General features: G+C 39.5%; 2 protein-coding genes across 2 annotated transcripts; one reads left to right on the top strand and one right to left on the bottom strand.

Annotated features, from left to right (window-relative positions):
* Positions 1–7,511: 7,511 nt before the first annotated feature.
* On the bottom strand, positions 7,512–8,144 carry LOC103721539 (mitochondrial import receptor subunit TOM7-1-like). The gene has a single exon (XM_008811806.6). The coding sequence runs from the start codon at positions 8,052–8,054 to the stop codon at positions 7,836–7,838; it is 219 nt and encodes a 72-aa protein (XP_008810028.1). The 5' UTR covers positions 8,055–8,144; the 3' UTR covers positions 7,512–7,835.
* Positions 8,145–11,825: 3,681 nt separating this feature from the next.
* LOC120103788 (uncharacterized) lies at positions 11,826–12,577 on the top strand. The gene is made up of 2 exons (XM_008811805.6): positions 11,826–12,115; positions 12,330–12,577. Exons 1-2 carry the CDS (start codon positions 11,948–11,950, stop codon positions 12,375–12,377), a joined length of 216 nt encoding a protein of 71 aa, XP_008810027.1. The 5' UTR covers positions 11,826–11,947; the 3' UTR covers positions 12,378–12,577.
* Positions 12,578–18,815: the final 6,238 nt, after the last annotated feature.

Genomic DNA, 18,815 nt, shown 5'->3' with positions numbered 1-18,815 from the left:
CCATTTATTATAAATAGATCTAACAAAATGCTATCTATTATAAACAGATTGACAAAACTGAGAATGGAGTACCTCGTTTGGATGCCTCATTACAAAAGTTCTTCATATGGAAAATCTGGGGGTAAAATGAGAACAATGGACCATGCCCCGAGTTGCTTGTCTATTATATCTTTCCACGGATAAAGACATGCAACACGATTACCTGATTGCGTAGAAAGAAACACAGTTGGACACAACAATTGCAGACCAAGCAAAGCTCACAAACTTCCAAGCACATCGGGCCCTTAATAATGCAAACTAGTACCTTAACATCCAGAAAGATTTCAAAACTTCAAATAAACAATCCTGGCTGGCCAGAATTTTATAGTGGCAATATTTTCTGAGTAAAGTGGTTAGCATGAGACTAGTGTGGAGATATTCTAGCAAACAGAGCTGCTGATTGGGCCATCTTTTTTGCTGTTCACCATTCTAGAAATATTCTATAGATCCACTCTGTATCTGTTCATTTACCTTTATGTAGTATTTTATTCTTTAATTCAGATGGCTATGCTCACGCAAGACTAGTATAAGCTGCCGATGTACCAAAAAAAAAAGTGGTTAACGTGACTCCTCAGGATGCGCTTCTCACGGAACGTCCTATTGGAGGACAGATAGAGGTTAACTCCTTAAGGGAGGTAGAGGAAGCAGTTGAGATGTTGGATATGTATTTGCATCCTCGAGATCGGATACCATCTGAACCCTCCACATAGAAAGGAATCCACCTCACCCATGACCCAGCAAGCGCAAGCACAACTTCCTTCAGCAAACTTGAATCGTGAACCATAATCTGATGTGAGAGGGTTGTCTTCAACTACCCCCAACTGCTCTTTTTTTTTTTTTTTTTTGGTGAACTGCTCTTTTTGTTCATGACAATGCTTTACAACATCATAGAGCTCAGGGAATGCAGAAAAAGGTAGTAGCTCGATTTTACCAAAAAAAAAAAAAAGGAAGTAGCTCGAGAAGGTCAAATGCCAGCTGCTTCAGACAAATAGAGGACTGTACAAGTGCAGATCGAATCAAACAGTTAAGAAATATGCCTACTAATACCGGCAAATGCTTTAGAACAGTATGAACCCCACAGGACGGTTTTTCAACATTGAAATACACTCAAATTCTGTTGAAATTTTACATCTTTGTTCTTTCTTCAGCACTTCCTGAAGATTGTCGATAAATTTACCGCCGTCAAATATTGCTCCCATTTTCGTATGCAGATTCTGTTTCAATGTCTTGAACTTAACGCTTCTTTCCACTTGGCCCATATAATACTTGCATAGTCAGAATAGAATGGCAACATGAATTTAATAATAAAATTCAATAAATTTAATCTTACGTAAGTTTCTCCTCAGTGATTGCCAACATTCTGTGAATGCATACATGATTTCCTCGATTATTTTTTTATGAAACATGAAATTGTGATAAAACTGAACTGGATACTTTAGATGAAGAAATTGAGAGAACTGAGAAACCTTACTAAATAAGGAACTTACTCAATGTTCCTGCCATGTAAGATAATGATTGGATCATAAGATAGGAGGATTTATGCCATTAGGTAATTCGTATAGTGTTGAATTCATCAATCGTCAATTACACAACTGCTATATTTCAATCTCATTTTTACCATCAAGACTCTGGAGGCTGAAATAACCTCTGCATGCATGCATGTGAATTACTGCAATTTTTGAGGGTTCACATCCTTTAACATTGCTAGAAACATGACCTAGTATCCAAAGGGAACATGACTATTGTTGTACTGCAGGAATGCTCCATAAGTCCTCAAGGAGTTGCAGCCTTGACAGCACCTCAGGCTCTTATCCGACATATGCAAGGCCACTCTATCCAATGCCTTGCCTCAGGTGGTCAATCACTGAATTTCAAGTTCTTCTTCTTCGCCGAAAAGCTAGATGGATCATCAGTTTTCTTCCTTGTGGAATGCATTATCAACTCGTCATCAGCAAAAGCACAGATGAAGGTTAAGGCTGATGATCCAAGTGCATCAGAGGCATTCTTTTCTATTTTCCAATCAGCTTTGTCTAAATTGGGATTCCTTGATTATAGTTTGTATTGTTCTGTTCGTTTTCTGCTGGTTGAATAAATCATATGGTGTTAGTGAAGAAATCAGTGATGGAATATGGAGTGGTCTGACCGAACCCAGCAAGCATTTGAGAACTGGGACAAAATTCAGGACATTTAGAGTGGATACAAGCTGTACAGTTGCAATGAAGCCTAGGATTCAAATTCCCTTTGGCATTTAAGAGCAAAGGTTCTACTGAGCCTCTACTCATCGCCCATCGCTGTTCCACTGTGCTCCCTCAACATTTCTCCAACAATCTGGACGGTACAACTGGGATACAAATCATACAACTTGTATCCATACAAAGCCGTCCTTGGCATGCCATCTTTGAGCAAAAAGTTGTTGCAATGTTTTCCATGGCGTTGTCATTCCTTTTGGAGAGTCCTTGGTTGCAGAAACTCCATGCTGCATTAGCTTGGGGTAGCCAGCAAATATAACCATATTTTTTCTGCTTTCCATTGCTGATATAATTTCTTCCAGTGCCCCCAAGCCCAAATCTCTGCCTCCTTTTTTCGGCACAAACGCATAGACCTCATTGACAAAAAGAATTCCTCCATTTGCTTTTTCTATCTGCCAAGATATCTTATGTTAAAGTGCTTGTACTGTAAAATTGAATTGATCGAGCAATTAAAACACTTTGTTAAGTTTTTTTAAGGAAAAGGAGAGGGGCAAGGCTCCTCCCCAGCTTGTATTAATGTAAGGAAGTTACAATGGCCAAAGGCTATAAGAGGTGAATATGCCGATTACAGCATCAGTTCATCGGAAGCGCCGGCTACTTGGACTCGCCTCTGAAAGCCTAACAGAACAGGCGCTGGCTGAGTTAGCTTATGGGTTATATAGCTTGGATGCAAACTCCTGATGTGGCACCATAAAGATATCTCATAGCAAAGTTCCTTCCAGTTGCTGAACTGTTTAATTATCTTCATCAGAACAGTTGCAAAGGAAGATTTCTTAGAGAGAAACACCCTTGCATTTCTCTCCTTCCAAAGTTGATGTTTTTTTTCCGGTGACATGCTATATTTTCTTTTAATTCTCTTGCATCTCCATTCAGTTCTCAACGAGATCCTGGACCCAGGCCTTCCTGTAACACCCGGACGATCTCTGAGTTCCTTCCAAATAGCTTCGGGAAACTGGCTATGGAACATCAGATGATTAATACTTTCCCAACGAACACCACGAAGTAGACAACCTGATTTCCATAATGTTTGCTTTGTGGAATGGACAAATTAGGCCTCCTAAGTTTATGAACTGGTAAGGGGAGTTTATAGTGAAGGAATTGTTGGCTGTCAGCTTCCACATAGGCTTGTCTTCAACCTTTGAAAGCCCACCCTCTTCAAGTATGGAGGTTAAGGATCTAAAGTACGATAGTTCATCCATGTTCAGATTACTTACTAGCTCAATGTTCCATATGTGGATCTCTCATTTCCATATGGATGTAGGCATTTTGGCTGAACCATGTCAAAGTTTGGTGCTATGTGCTTGGTTTAAAGTTTGAATGCAATTTTTTTTATTATTTTATCCAATTATTCTTGTTGCTACACAACCCCCCTGCTTCAATATCAATTTATTGCGAAGCCACGGTGACATTTTGCTTTGGAGCCAGGTAAGCTAGGAAATAAGTGACATTAAGGGTCTTCTTCCGAACGAGGCATCCTCCCAAAACCTCACCAGTTTCCCATCACCGACTTCAAAAGCCGTGCAATTCCAGAATGCCTGTAAACATTCGTTTAAACCCCTCCAAATCGGTGAATAACCAGCAGCTGCTCCCTCCCTCGTCACTCCCGGTCCCAAAAATCTTCCATAGAAATAAGAGGCTCGCAACCGATCAGTGTGGTACTTCCAGGCCCATTCTGCAAGAAAGAAGGTATTCATTTCTAAATTCTTAACACCCAGTATGAGGACCCGTGCGGGCGTGTGTTTAGTCCCACATCGGTTATTCGCTGGGTAGATCTTGGATACTTATACAGGATCAAGGAACCCAAATAATAACTTTCGGCTAGCCATTTTGGGTAAGGTCCTGGGTTGTTACAAATGGTATCAGAGCAGACCCGGCCAATAACCTATGTGGACTAGGGGACACAGCAGCACGGATCCATTTGGGCTGACCACGGACCAAACGTGGTGTTTGTGATTTGATTTGAATAGATATGAACCCTTAGCCTGACGAGGACGTCAGAGCTTGAACGGGGGGAGTATGTGAGGACCCGTGCGGGCGTGTGTTTAGTCCCACATCGGTTATTTGCTGGGTAGATCTTGGATACTTATACAGGATCAAGGAACCCAAATAATAACTTCCGGCTAGCCATTTTGGGTGAGGTCCTGAGTCGTTACACCCAATCTCCTCTTCATCTTGGCTTTGCAGACAGTTCCAAAAATGACTAAGCAGCGGAACCATTAACCTGTTGAGAGCTCCTTTAGTTCCTGAGCTTATCTATTCTTCTGATCTTCTCACAACCCATTGAGGAAGCTTGAAAATAAAACACCTCGTTAATAAGAACTACTTAAAATGTATGAGCTCTTCACAGTACAAGAATGAAAAAAAAAAAGAAAAAGTAAGCACTCTTCTACCTTACCTTGGAGGAAAGTAGAAGGTATCAATTCATATTATTTGCCTACAAACCTGATTAGATTAGAAGGCAAAATCACAATAAAGAGGGAGAGAGAGATTTCTCACCAATTAGATACACAAAATGATGGAAGATGAGAGAAGGGAGAAATTGGATAGATTGAGAGAGAGATGAGATGAGGAGTATCATCTATGTGCCGGCGGCGTGGTCCCGGCCAGCCGCCGGCAGCTGCGTGGCGGTGCTGGCGCTCCGGGCCAAGAGGAAGAAAGAAGATGAAGGCGAGAGGGCATTAGCATATGTGTATCAAGATTGGCATCTTTTGCCACTTGCCACCTGATCCATTAGGAGTAGAGCTTCACACTGTTTCAGTCATAAATGTGTATTAATATTGGCATCTATACGAAGATGTCAACATATTCACTTGGCAGAATTACTCAGAGTTGCGACCAGTGACTTGGGGATCTAAAATCTTGTCCTTCCCTCTCTCTCTCTCTCTCTCTCTCTCTCTCTCTCTCTCTTAAAAAAAAAAAAACTCCACAAAGGTACCTATCTTCTACAACAGTGCATCTCCATGGCCGCTCACTAAAAACATCAATATGAAGATTTTCCGATATGAGGACTGGATGATGAATGGACTTTTTGCATGGAGATCTCAAACTAGAACCGTGTTTTCGTTGTCATGTATCCATCCTGAAAGACCATATGCTCTTTATCACATATATGCTCGCTGGTCAGCTTGCAGAAAGACCATGTCTCAGAGTCATAAATAGTCATTTCATTTTTCAGGAAACTAATTGATAAGAAAAAGATCACAGACAGAGGAAGAGTTACATGGCACCCTCACTGGAATACCAGCAACTTCTTTTTATTTCTATACTTTCTCATCCTCTCAAAATACTTGCATAGTTTTCTTTCTTCTCCTCTTTTTGTGTCATAAAAAAGGATAGCCTTGGAGATATCACAATGGAGCAACTTTACCAATTGCACCAAGGCTCTTTTTCATCATAGTGGTATGTGAAAATCTTGGAAACAATGAAATGGTAATGAAGATGCATAATTTTTTTTTAAGGGTTCATCAAAGTGCCTATAAATCCCAATTTAACAGAGGGTACCTTGTTGCTTCAAAATGATGGAGGAAAGGTATAAAAGAGCTCTGGAACCACATACTTCAAACAAACATTAAAGATGATAACAGAGAAGCAACTATGCAAGAACCAAATTGTGAGAGATGGTATAGTACTTGATTCTTTATATGTCCATAGATACAGCATCTAGTTCGCATGCCAGGTATAAGAAAAGTAGTCATAACTAACTTTCGAAAGTTTTCCACACTCATGATTTCATTTAAAATCTTTCCCTAGTACTTAACTAACTTTTTTCTGGGTAAACAGGTCGGGTTTAGTTGCATATGCAGTACAAACATGAAAATATGGATGGAAAAAACAAGTAAAACTCATAGACATCACCACATCAGCAGAAGTGGGATTCCAATACTTCTGTCTTCATGCCAAATGGTTTATCAAGACATTTCTTATGTTGCTCTCTTCCTCGAACTAGAGAACAGGTGAGCATAAAGAAGAATGATTACCAAACAGAAGTTTACCATGCAATGAGCCAGTCTTTGATCAAACAACCAGATATGGGTAGAGGATGTCTGTCACAAGGCAACCCGATATCAGCAAAGTGAACAGAGAGACTACAAAAGTTTTCAATCTGGGTGCTGGTGATTTTAATCATAATGCCATGTCAAGTAGAATAGAAAACAGAACCTGGTGAACCCCTAACCATGTTTTACTGTCAGACTGAAAACAAATTTGCTCATTGTCCCCTATGGGAAGAAAAGAAACCATAATTCATAGAAGAGAAAGATATTAAGAAGTACAGAAAGTTGCAAAACCATAATTTACAAAAGAGAAAGGTATTCCTCTCATAAACAAGAACTTAAAAAGAAGTCACCAAAAGGACCAGCCCAACATTTGATGCCACCAAATTAAACCAACATCAGTTTTCACCCATACCCTTTTCTAAGAAGATCACAGCAGCACGATTTTTCACAAGGCAGGAAACAATCTTTGAACGTTTAATTACCATAAGGTATGGAGCATATTGCTGAAACATAACAAAATGAATGGTAGCAGAAAAGTGATTTCATGATGGCTAGCAAGCAAACCAACAATAGCAAAATCAATTGATGCAGTGTTTCTACATTTTGCTTGACCAAAGTTTGTGGGCATACAGAGAATGGACCTCATATAAATCATCAAATTGTTGAAAAAAAAACCGGAGAAAATAAACACTTGAGTGCAGAGGCCCCTAGCATCATCACCCAATTCAAACCGTAGAAGTCTTTGATATAGTCAGGCTCCTGCTGAAACATTTCATATATAAACATGCCAACAGCAACAGATAGATATAGCCTTCTCTCATTCGAAAAACATCACTAATTATGAAAACCAAATGTGAATGCTTATGTCTTGGCCGAAACTGATTCAAACAGATGAAATCAGAAAACTAGCAAGCAGTTTTGTATAGTCTAATTCATAGGAACATTTTCCGTTGAATAAACCCCAATTAAACCATATACCAACTGGAATGGCTCAAAGTTCAAAATAGTAAAACGGATCCACGCATCAGCAATACCAGAAGAAGAAAATAGTAACAATCATATCAACCAGTGCTCAGTCAAGAACTAGTAGAATTTTATTTCAAAATAAAAAAGCAACGCAACCATATAATCTTCAAAAAAAAAGGCCTAAAAATGAATAGAAAAACGTTAACCAAACATCTCGTTCTGATATTTAACTGCGATACCAACAAAATGATACTTCCAATCATGATTGACAATATCATCACGGATTAAAGATCGAAAAGAATCCTGACTTTAACTAAAGTACAATATGGACGTTAACTATTCAGTCCATTAAAAGTTGAATTATATCATCATGAAAAGAAGCAGAACCATAAAATTTCAAGTATTTTCAACAGTCGATCACAACCCATCTAAGAAAATTACAAACGCAATTCTTTTGGATCCAAAATACTAAAGATAGAGTTATAGACCTACCATTACCAACTATCTCCGACTAATCTACTCCAACCCTGGAACGATCCCGATGTTCCCAGCGATTTGATCGGGGAGTCAGAGGGATTTCTAGGGCTCATACGGGGCTGAGGAGCTGCGAGAGCTGAGGCTTGGGCTCGGAGTTCATGCCGATAATGATGATGAGGGGGATGAAGCCGTAGTGGGTAATCACCTTCGCCTTCTTCATCGCCCAGGTGCTCCACGTTTTCACGCACCTCGCCGTCGACCGCCCGTCGGAGCCCCTGGATCCCCTCGCCGCCTTGCCCTTTCCCTTCGAAGAAACCCTAGACGCCATGGATGACCAACAGGTCCAAAACCCTCGTCCTTCGATCGGTCTTCTGCCTAAAACCCAGAGAGCATCGAGGCTGTCGCTTAGGAATGGGCAAGTTATGGGCACCGCCCTGTAAGCTTACCACCCATGGTGGCGCCATGAGTATTTGTTTATCAAGGTTTTCATACTTAGAGTTAGCAATTTGATCCGACTACAACGAAGGCTCACACTGTTCTCATAAGTACAGCCAGTTACATGACTAATAAGAAGACTACCCAAAGCAAAAAAAAATAGAGGACTGCCGAGTTTAAAATTTTTTTCAAAATAATGAGTAATAACTGAGACGATTCAATTCACAGCTAGGTGCGCCTCCAATTTTATGGGACTTTTATTTTGTATACTTTAACCGAGTTAAACTGTGTTTTGACCGGATATTATGAAAAAATTATCCTACCCGACGCCTCCGAGAATCTGGCAGTTATCCTGAGGATGAACGGGAATAAACATCAGCCATCTCTATTCCAAACAGGGCCTCTCTCTCTTTCTCTCTCTCTCAGCGAGACCAGTGACAGACTTAAGTTTAGTTGCTCCAGTACGGCTGGAATATCCTTGAACGGCAAAACTTCACCTCCGGAGGATAATTCATGAAACGGTCAATATTTCGCCATCGAGTCCTCTCAATATTCATGTGGTCGATAATCTTATTTGCCTCTGCTCATACTCGTTGTATCTTTTAGCCTTGGAATACCCGTAAAAGGTCAAAGACGTACTGCCTTATGAACCGAGGGATTCGCTCACCCCATTTCAATACGTGAACGATGGCCACAGAGAATCACATTCTACAATGCCCAGTAATGCCTTGGTTGGTAGCAAAATAAAGAACTTCACCCATACTCCATGCTCAGCTGGTAGGATCAAATTAGTAAAAATCCGTACAGACCTGTGCAGGGGCAGTCCAATACATTTGGAGGCCTAAGGCGAATCCAATGAATGAGACCTCTTTTCTTTTTAATAATAATTTTTTTAATAAATATAAAATATTTTAAAAAAATATGGAAATAGATAGCTATCAAGTATACTATTTCAACAAAGATACATCAATCTAAAAAAATAGGCAAGAAGCATTTCTAATTTAATATAATTTTTGAATGGAAATACAGAAAAGTAATTATTCTAAAAGAAGGTTCATAAAACTGTTTAAATATCCAAGATAATGCTTGGCAATACTATTTACCATGTCAAACAAGAGCAGAATAGGAAAAGGTCATCCCATGGCACTTCATGGTCAAGCTAAAGAAAAAATTTATCGAGAAAGGGACCTCTCCATAAGAGAAAGTAGGGGCATTATGGGAAATTCACTCCATCTAATTAATAAAAGTCCCATCCCACCATCTCCCCTTCAAGCGAGTACCCAAGCAGCAACTGCACCATCACGGCACAACAGCTCTTCAACCCCCTCCCTCCTTTTCTCTCTCTACCACCCAGAGGGGAGAAGAAACCGAGAGGAGATAATTAAAAGAATCTCCACCCTCCAAGAAGTCCATCTTCAATTCCCCTATCTTTCTTCCTGATGGCCCAGCTGGAGCAGGAGTAATGTGAGGGAAGGAAAACCAAGACCAAAACCAAAAAAGAGAAGGGATGAAAGATAAGAGCGGCTTCAGGCGTGTATCAAGCCAACCAAATCCCTCAAGCCAACCTAATCCCTCTTCTCTCTCTCTCTCTCTCCCCCTCTCCCTCTCCCTCTCCCTCTCCCTCTCCACCCAAAACAAAACTACTGTCCCCAACTTCCCAAATTGCCCCTCTGCAGGCCAGGAAGCTCTCCACCTCCCTTCCATCAAGGGGGAAGACTCGTAGCCAGCTCCTGTTTCCGTTTTATATGGGGCCTTTGCAGCTTTGCTTCCTTTTGGTCACGGTCAGACGCAAGAAACTTTCCTCTCTCTCTCTCAATCTCTTTGCTCCCTCCGCCTTCCGGAGGCCTTCCATTGGCCCGAGGCTCGAGTCGGTCCTAGACGTGTGTTTAGTCCTACATCGATTATTTGCTGAATAAATTTTGGATACTTATATAGAATCAAAAAATCTAAATAATACTTTTGGCTAGCAATTTTGGGTGAAATTTTAGGTTGATACAAATGATATCAGAGCAGCCCCGGCACATACCCTATGTGGACTAGAGAACATTGCAGCATGGATCTATTGGAGCTGACCACAGACCGCTCGTAGTATTTATGATTGGATTTGAATAGATTTGAACCCTTAGCCTTACGAGGATGTCAGAGCTTGGTCCTGAATTGTTACAGAAACCATATTAAAAAAAAAGCATAATATTATATTTATATATATTATATTTACAATATATATTATTATAATATATTATTGTTATATTCAACATAATGATTTTAGATCATCAGTGGATAATATTGCTTTGGGATAAGGGTTATTAATAATTTAATATTGCTTCGATGATCCTATTTAGATCACCAAACGCCATTAAATTGTATAGACTTGCTTTTTAACAAGTTGATAACTTTCAGACTTATTAAGATCCTAATTGAATACTAGTGCATATATGTTCTATTTTAATCTATATCTAACCAAAGAACAAAAAATTAACAGAAGGTTATGTAATGAATGGAGTGATTAACTATAATAAGCAATTTTTATTCCTGACCGTTTAAAAATTTTTTACCCTTCTCCGGGTAAAGGCGGCAGATTGCGAGCGGCATGGGAGGGCCTCGTCCAGACCAGAATGTACCTGAGTACTCGACGGGTCCTATTTGAAGGAGACTCGACTATAGTGGTCGACTGAATTCGGAGCGGGCGTGTCAAGCTAGATTTGCACTCTCTTGTCTGTGATATCTGCTATTTTGTGGGGAAGTTGGACTCCTTCCGAGCCATGCATGTCTTTCGGAAGGCGAACAGTACGGCGGACTGGATCGCCTCTTTCGCAGTACACCACTCTGAGGTCGTTCTATGAGGAGGTTTGGAGCAAGTGTCGTGCGACATTAGAGCGTGTTTTGCTTTTTGATTATTTTGGACATTCTCACGGTTTGTAGTGAGATGCCGGTACACTAAAAAAAAAAAAAATCTTAGCTGAGGAAAATCCAATGACTTCTCTTGTCTGGCTCGTGAAGGATAATTGGGGCTTGTTTCTCGATTTGACACTGTTTGTTTCCTTATATGATGCAGAGGGACTGCTATTTGGGCTCGGGGTCGCTCTTACCTCGCCTCTTATTCTGTATGATAGCGGCAAAAAATAGGGTGGCAATTTATGATAAAACTTGTTAGCTCGACCAATTTTAAGCTGATACAAATTTAACATAAATGGATTCAGGTTATAAGCAATCAATCTATTTAAATTTATTTATTAAATATATTGAACTTATATTCAGACTTTTGATCTATTTAATTTATTTTGATTTTTTTAAAAATTAATTAAGTTATAATTTGATCTATTTAACTTGTTTAAGATCTATTTAATTTATTTAAAATATATTTAACTCATTTAAAATTTGCTTAACTAGTTTTTATTCTGTTTAATTTGATCTACTAAATCTGTTTAATCCGTTTAAACTCATTCAACTCGTTTAACCCATTAAATTTAATTTGGCATGTTTAGTAAATAAATTACACATGATCAAATTATCTATCTATTAAATTAATTAAATTCAAATATAAAATTTTCATATATATTAAATAAATAAATAAATTTTAGTTGATAAATTTTTAATCCAATCTGGATGCAATCATATAATATCTCGTCCGAACCGCTTTGCCGTCCGTATCTGACCCATTGTCTTTAGAACCGCAACAAAAATATAAAAATTATCAGATAAAAATAGGGAAAATTTTTCCGAGCTCACAAGGAGCGGCAGCGAGAAGAAGGGAGAAAGACAGAGAAATCGTCGGGGGGGAGAAGAATGGGAGGCGGGATGGAGGTGAACAAAAACCGGTGGATCGAGGAGTGGAACGCCGGGAGGGAGAACCTGGAGTTCAACTTCCGCTGGACCCGTCGCAACCTTGCCATCGTCGGTATCTTCGGCATCGCCGTCCCCATCCTCATCTACAAGGGCATCGTCAACGAATTCGTACGTTTCCCGATCCCTCTCCGCCTTCCTCTTTCTTTGCTTTTAACCCCCTAATCTCTCGAAACCCTCTCAGCTTTTCTTCATCGAAACTCTAACCCCTTATCTTTTCAATTTTCATAGATGAGGATAAAATCTACTTCCTGTTTAACTAATCTTCCCCCAGATCAGCTTCTTTCTTTTCTCTATATTTTATACTATCTGATTTCAATGGCAGCACATGCAAGATGAGGATGCTGGAAGGCCGCTGAGGAAATTTCTCTGAGGAATATGAAAAATGGGTTCCGCTATCTTCTTTCTTTCAATAATGGCATAGATCGTGTTCTTGACCATTTGGCTTTTTCGAGTGATTAGAGAAACGTGATAGCCTACTGCTACTTTATTTTCTGGTGTTTTCCCTTCTAGCAAACTTTATGACGATGGTATGTTTTACAGATTGAATCAAGTGTTTCTCTTTTGCGAATCTGTCTCTGTTGTTTCCTGAAAGCTTGTATTGTATAATATGAATTGATTGTGTTCACTTAATGGGCATGGCATAGATTGAGCGCTCACGAAAGATTACGAGGTATAAATTCCGCGGGATTAGGTCGGGAATTTGCGCATATGGATACTGAAAGAAGGGGGTTGCAACTAGGGGTCAGGTGGAAAGCCCATAACGTAGATTGGTGAAGACGGATATAGTGGCGGGTAGGCATTAGGATGCATGTCGTGGAGTTGTATAAATGTTATTGCTACATGAAAACTGTTGGGAAGATGTTGGCTGATGGATAGAACATATTCCTTGTGTTTATGTGTTAGGAGAAACATGGAAATTTGAGAAGTTTTCAAAGATGATATCTTTTTTTAACCTGATAGCTGAATCCTTATGAGGATTCTGACTGTAGCTATTGTAGATCCACTTGGACACAGAGGAAAGTTTGGGTTTAAAGTCATTCAGAAGATCATAAGTTGCAAGGCATGTTGGCTCTGAATCATAATAGCCTTAGTAGGCAATGCAATGCTATCGTGATGTTTCTTGGTGCTTCAAAATCTTGACAAGAGTGAATGGGATGGATGTCCATGTAATGAGTGATTTTCTAGAGTGAGTGGTGGCAGTGTATGTTGTTGTCGCATGAGGGCATTTGAAAGCTATACCAGAGAGATGCAATACTATGTAAAGTTTGGAGAAGCATGACTATCAATAAATCCAGATTTGTCTGTAATGAATCAATAGCAACAAAGAGATTTTAATGATCCATTGGAACATCCAGCTGTTTTGGTAGAAGAGAATCACTAGAGCATGTCCCCAACTATTGGCATAAACAAAATGATGATCGTGAAGCTCCATAAGTCACAGTCAAGAATGCATAACCAGTATAGACCAAAGATTTTTATCCATATCCAGCAGATACGAGTTGAAATACATGCAAGATTGCGCTTCTTCAGGAATACTACCCATCTCAACATCAAGAATTGGAGAAACTAGTTGGTGCCCAAGGTTGCATTAGTGATTTATTCGTCAACGACATGATTACTTCTTGATAAGCTTGCTTATTCAAAGGTCAATCAAGCACATCAAGATCAATTGACGAGAGTGACTTGTTACTTCATTTTCTGGACTGGTCACGAGGTGCTGCATGATTAGGCTTCATCGCGAACTCATAAGGATTCAAAAGATGGAATGGTAAATTGGTGGTTGGTGGACAGCTAGAGAATTTGAGATGTAATTATTGCAATAGCAGTGGGTTGCTCTGACCAATAGTGAAAAAGGGCATAGTTTTTTTTAATAAAAAAATAAATATCCTGTTCTTCTAGGTAAGTTGCTTTTTTCCCCATTTTATGGGGCTTCTAGGAGCAGTTTAGGATTCATCAAGTGATAAGAAGAGAAACTTTTTAGATGTGTTTGCAATTTTTCTTCTTCTTCTTTTAATTGACTTAGCCTGTAAATTTAGAAAAGTGAATAAATATAGTTATGTCTGAGAGCCTGCCTTTGCTTAAGTGGCAAGTGTGTTATTCATTGCCAGTTCTAGGAGACCTTTATTTAGTTGAAATAACCAGCCTTGCGTCCTTAGATTTTTTTATTTAACAGTGATTATTGATGAAGCTTTAATGTCACTAGGTTGTGAAGCTTGGCTGGTTTTCATGCAGAAAAACGAGGATTATTCTAATAAGCTGAATTATTGTCATTAGAGGACATGCGGTTCTTTGAGATGCTGATCTTCAGTGTTGATTTGGCTGAAAGAATGGAGCATGTTGGTGGCGGAGAAAAGGCTACTGGTAATTTGCGATGCACCATACTTTTTGATGTGTTACCTTAGATGTTTAGATGAACTTTTGGCTTGAACTTAACTATATTAGACTATTAGTGTTGGAATCCCATCTCTCCATAATCAGATTGAATTTATAGCTAATACGGTTTATCATGAAGATTAATCTTCATGTGGGGGACACATACATACATACATACAAGCTAGCCTTGGCTACACTTTAGTGGAACTCCACTCAAATCCGGTCAGATATATATTAGATAATGAAAGTTTTATATCGATGATTTGAGCTATTGGATGTGATCTACTACTTCTAAATTACTCACAGATCAGAAATCATATGATTTGGAGGCGACTAATGCATTAAGTGGTTAAAAACTTGGACAGTCTGAATAAAATTAAATTATTTATATTTTTTGATCACTTGATGTATAGGCTAGGGATCTCCAAATCACATAATTTTTGGTGTTTGAGTAGTTTAGAGGTAGTATATCACATCCAATGGTTCATATTATCGATGTGGGACCCTCATTGTCCAATATAGATCTAACTGAATGTAAATGGAGATTTACAAGAGTGTAACCAAGTCCAACTCTCTCTCTCTCTCTCTATTTCTATCTTATGTTGTATATTGTTCACTTGATGTATAGGCTAGGAATCTCCAAATCACATAATTTTTGGTGTTTAAGTAGTTGAGAGATAGTATATCACATTCAATGGTTCGTATTATCGATGTGGGACCCTCATTGTCCAATATAGATCCAACTGAATGTAAATGGAGATTTACTAGAGTGTAGCCAAGTCCAGCTCTCTCTCTCTTTCTCTCTCTCTATCTCTATCTTATGTTGTATGTATGTGTGTGTATGTATATATATAGACAGTTTGCTGCTCATTGTAGGGGTTACATATGAAGTAGCAGATTAGTTTGCAAGGAGGAGAATATGTGCATGATGGCTTCTAATAATTTAAGAGTACAACTTAGATTTTTTTTATTCCATAGGAATTTAAAGATCTGTATTTAACTTTTTAGATGTAACAGACACAAGCATTCAAGGAGCTGTTCCCTGCGAGTTTTACTGAAAACCTGTACAGACACAAATAATACCACCTTATTGCGAATTCCTTATGCTACGTATACATATACAGCGCAACCTTTCACTGACTTGGATATATAAAAGATTTAGAACCTTGAAAATCCCCTTTAAGTTTTTGACTACTCAGTATGTTTGCCAATATGACTTATTACTTGTGTTGAATATGTTGTAGCTATGGATCAAACTTTATGGTGCTCTTATTGATGTTTTTCAGTGGATGCAAATGTTTCATATCTTGATGGTTTCTTGTAAGTAATTGCTTTTCAGTTATATGTTCTGGTATGTTTCTTTACATAAGGTGAGGGATGGTTGAAATTGTAGTCATCTGGTTTCAGTCATTGATGACCAGCTTCTGTACTAAATTTTAAATACAGAGTCCATTTTGAAATTTTGTTGTTTCTTTCTTGGCAGTCAATGTCACAAAGCTTACATAATTTAGTCAAGCATTGATCAAATTTTTGGGATTATTTGTGTACTCTATCTGGCTAATGCCAGAACCAAGCTCAGATAAAAGAGGTTGATGTTGTTGTTATGTTGATAACCAATTTCAATATTTGTGAATGCCAGGATGTTTACTACAAGATAATATCAGAAGTCATCTTAAATAAGAATGCTTGGCATATGAGGATCCATAAAGCCGATTAAAAATAGTTCGGACAAGGCTGGATGCTTATGATTACTTATCCCTGGCTAATGTCATTTTTTCAGGTTCATCAAGCATTTACTAGTAATCGTCCATTATCTCGACACCAACTCTGTGTCTGTCTTGGTTACATCGAGTTTTTGTTGAACTTTGATGGTCATCAACTACAATTTTTATTTCACAGAAACGATGCATCAGTGTTTTATCATGATTGCATATGTTTTAACAGCTAACCTTTTAGGATATGGTGAGGTAGAAGTTTGATCCCTCCCAACTCCTTGCACTTCTCCATTGGACTAAAGGCTTGCTTTCAATGAATCCTTGCCAATATTCTTGTCTTGATACTTTATCAGCTGTTTATCTCTTGCAACATTCTCTGCCTCCATGTCTGGCTTTGCCCTTGAAAGTGCGAAATAAAATAGTTCTGTCTGGTGTTGCAGACTGTCCTGAGAATAGAGGTTCTCAGGGTATGATTGACAGTAATATACAACAAAATGCTGAATGAAAATGATCGGATGTCCTCATGCCATTCCATCTAGTCATATTTCTTGATTATGTTATAAATAAAATCAGAAAATTATGGCTCCTGGGAAAGCAAAGAAAGTACGAATAGACCGGGGAGAAGTTTTTCTTTTTCCAATCATATTGCGGATGCCATGAGCGAACATGGTGTTCGACATAGGGGAACTGGTCCTCCTTTTGGATTGTCCAGTCCCTCTTTTTTAGTCCACTGAACCCCAGAGAGGGTGGTTGTAGAATTTAGAATTTTCATTAAAATTATATCATTTCTTGTGGCTTTCCTTATCCGACCTTCCAGGATGAAGGTGTTCTGGGTATAAAAAAGGCCGACAATTGTTCCTGTATATATTACAGGTCAATCATATTTTATAAAGTCTTAGGTTTCGCTAAACATATTCAATTTAATTTCAACTAGGTTATGTTCAGTACTGCTCTGGGAATCTACATTCTAGATAACTTTGTTGGGCTTTAAGAAGTGTGACGCCATACAAAGAGAGCAACTTGGGGAACTAGGGTAGATTTGTTTGCTTCTTGTGTTTTCACACAATTATTCAAATGTCCTGGCAATTTTGCATGCCTGCCTATGGTATTCCAAAAAATAGTATTGCCATTTCATGTGCTAGAAAGTTGCTGGTCATTGAGTGGTAGACAAGAAGTAGAGGGTGGGAGAGGCTTAGCTCCCAAACCGGTCTAATCCCTGTAAACGGATTTTTATTTTTTTATGGTTGAATAGGTTTGTTGCGGTTCAAATTTGGCCCGAGGGTGACCACGCCGGAGGAGTCGAGGGAGCTGCCGACGTAAAGAAGAAAACGGAGAGAGCCGCCTCCTGCGGTCAACGGTGTACTTGTACAAAGCATCACTGGTGTTTTCGATGAGGACCCTCCGACGATCAAGTTAAAGTAGAGTTTTGTCTATTCAGCCCCCAAAGTCTTCTAGCGATTACCTGTTGGGGGCTTTTATAGCCCTGATAGGAGCGCTTAGGTGGTGAAGTTATGGCCGGTTCTCATTATGAGAGGGAATGGCGCGCAACCTGAGCTAGTTTGTGGCGCGCGGTTGAGTCTGTTCTGGGGAATGGCGAAATATTGACAGTCGTAGCAGGGCATGGCCCGTTATCATTATGAGTGGGAGTGGCGCGCTGCTTGGGCTTGATCATGGCGCACAGTGGAGTCCGTTCTTGAGAACGGCGAGATGTTGCTCCCGGCCGTTCTGGGCCGGTAATCGAAGCATGGTGGGGTGGTGTCGCAATGTACAACCACGTAGGAGAACAAATGCATGCACATGGGTGTGGTGGCTCGTGAGTCCTAGCTTGCCGAGGCTGCATCATGCATTCGGCGAGGTCGGCTGGATGGGTGCTGAGGTCGGCCTAGCATCCCGAGTTTGGTAGTGTGCCCCAAGTTCGAGGGTCGGATGCATTGTTTGGAGAGGGCGCCCGAGCTTGGTCGGGCACGTCGGCGAGTAAGGCGGGCATTCCGAGTTTGGCCGGGACGTGTCGGCGAATACAGGAGAGCGCCTCGAGCTTGGCTGGGGTGCATAAGCGAATAAGGAGGGCGGAGGAACTTTTGGTAGAGTCCGAAGTCAGGCTGATTCTGGGCCAGACTGAGGATACATCTGATCGGCATTGGTGTCTATTGGGCTGAAATTGGGCCCTTTTTTGTTGTGGGCTGTATGGTCCATTTTGACCCCATCATGGTTCAAAAGGGGTGTTTCCTTGTGGATGGAATATCAGATTGCATCAAACATTTGATCATAACTATGTGATAGAATTTACTATTAATATTGTTATTTTCAACAAGTCATGTGAGTGCCAAGATATAAAGCTTTCATGAAGTACACAAGCAGTGATTGATAACAACCATATTCCTTTATTTCCATTTGATGCTCCGTTAGCTTTATCTATAAATAAAATACGTTTGTTGCTTATTGGGGGCGTACGTAAGCATGTTTGGTATCCTCCAGGATTCGGTTCACAAGAGTTTCGGCCGAATACATAAAACCCAAAATCTGCCACCCATGCTTTTGGCAAAAGTTCCATTTTAGCATATGGTTATATTTGATTTAATTTAATTTTAAAAATTAAAATTGATAATAGTTTAACCAAAACCAAGTCCCAACTATGAAAACTTTGGTCATAGAATGCGTTCCATTTACAAAATCATTCTTCTCCTACATCGTTTATGGGGGCTGTATTCACAAATTTGAGA

The sequence above is a fragment of the Phoenix dactylifera genome, chromosome 1 (assembly GCF_051530095.1).
Source record: "Phoenix dactylifera cultivar Ajwa chromosome 1, Ajwa_hap1_PhDact_Kaust_v1.1, whole genome shotgun sequence".
In the NCBI taxonomy this organism is placed as follows: Eukaryota; Viridiplantae; Streptophyta; class Magnoliopsida; order Arecales; family Arecaceae; genus Phoenix; species Phoenix dactylifera.
This window is presented reverse-complemented; position numbering and strand designations above follow the sequence as displayed.

What these genes read in the sequence shown, in the direction of transcription:
- LOC120103788 (XM_008811805.6), top strand. Translation starts at nt 11,948, where the DNA reads ATGGGAGGCGGGATGGAGGTGAACAAAAACCGGTGGATCGAGGAGTGG. An exon ending in AGGGCATCGTCAACGAATTC is followed by an intron (nt 12,116 to 12,329) that starts GTACGTTTCCCG and finishes TTTCAATGGCAG; the next exon opens with CACATGCAAGATGAGGATGC.
- LOC103721539 (XM_008811806.6), bottom strand. Translation starts at nt 8,054, where the DNA reads ATGGCGTCTAGGGTTTCTTCGAAGGGAAAGGGCAAGGCGGCGAGGGGA.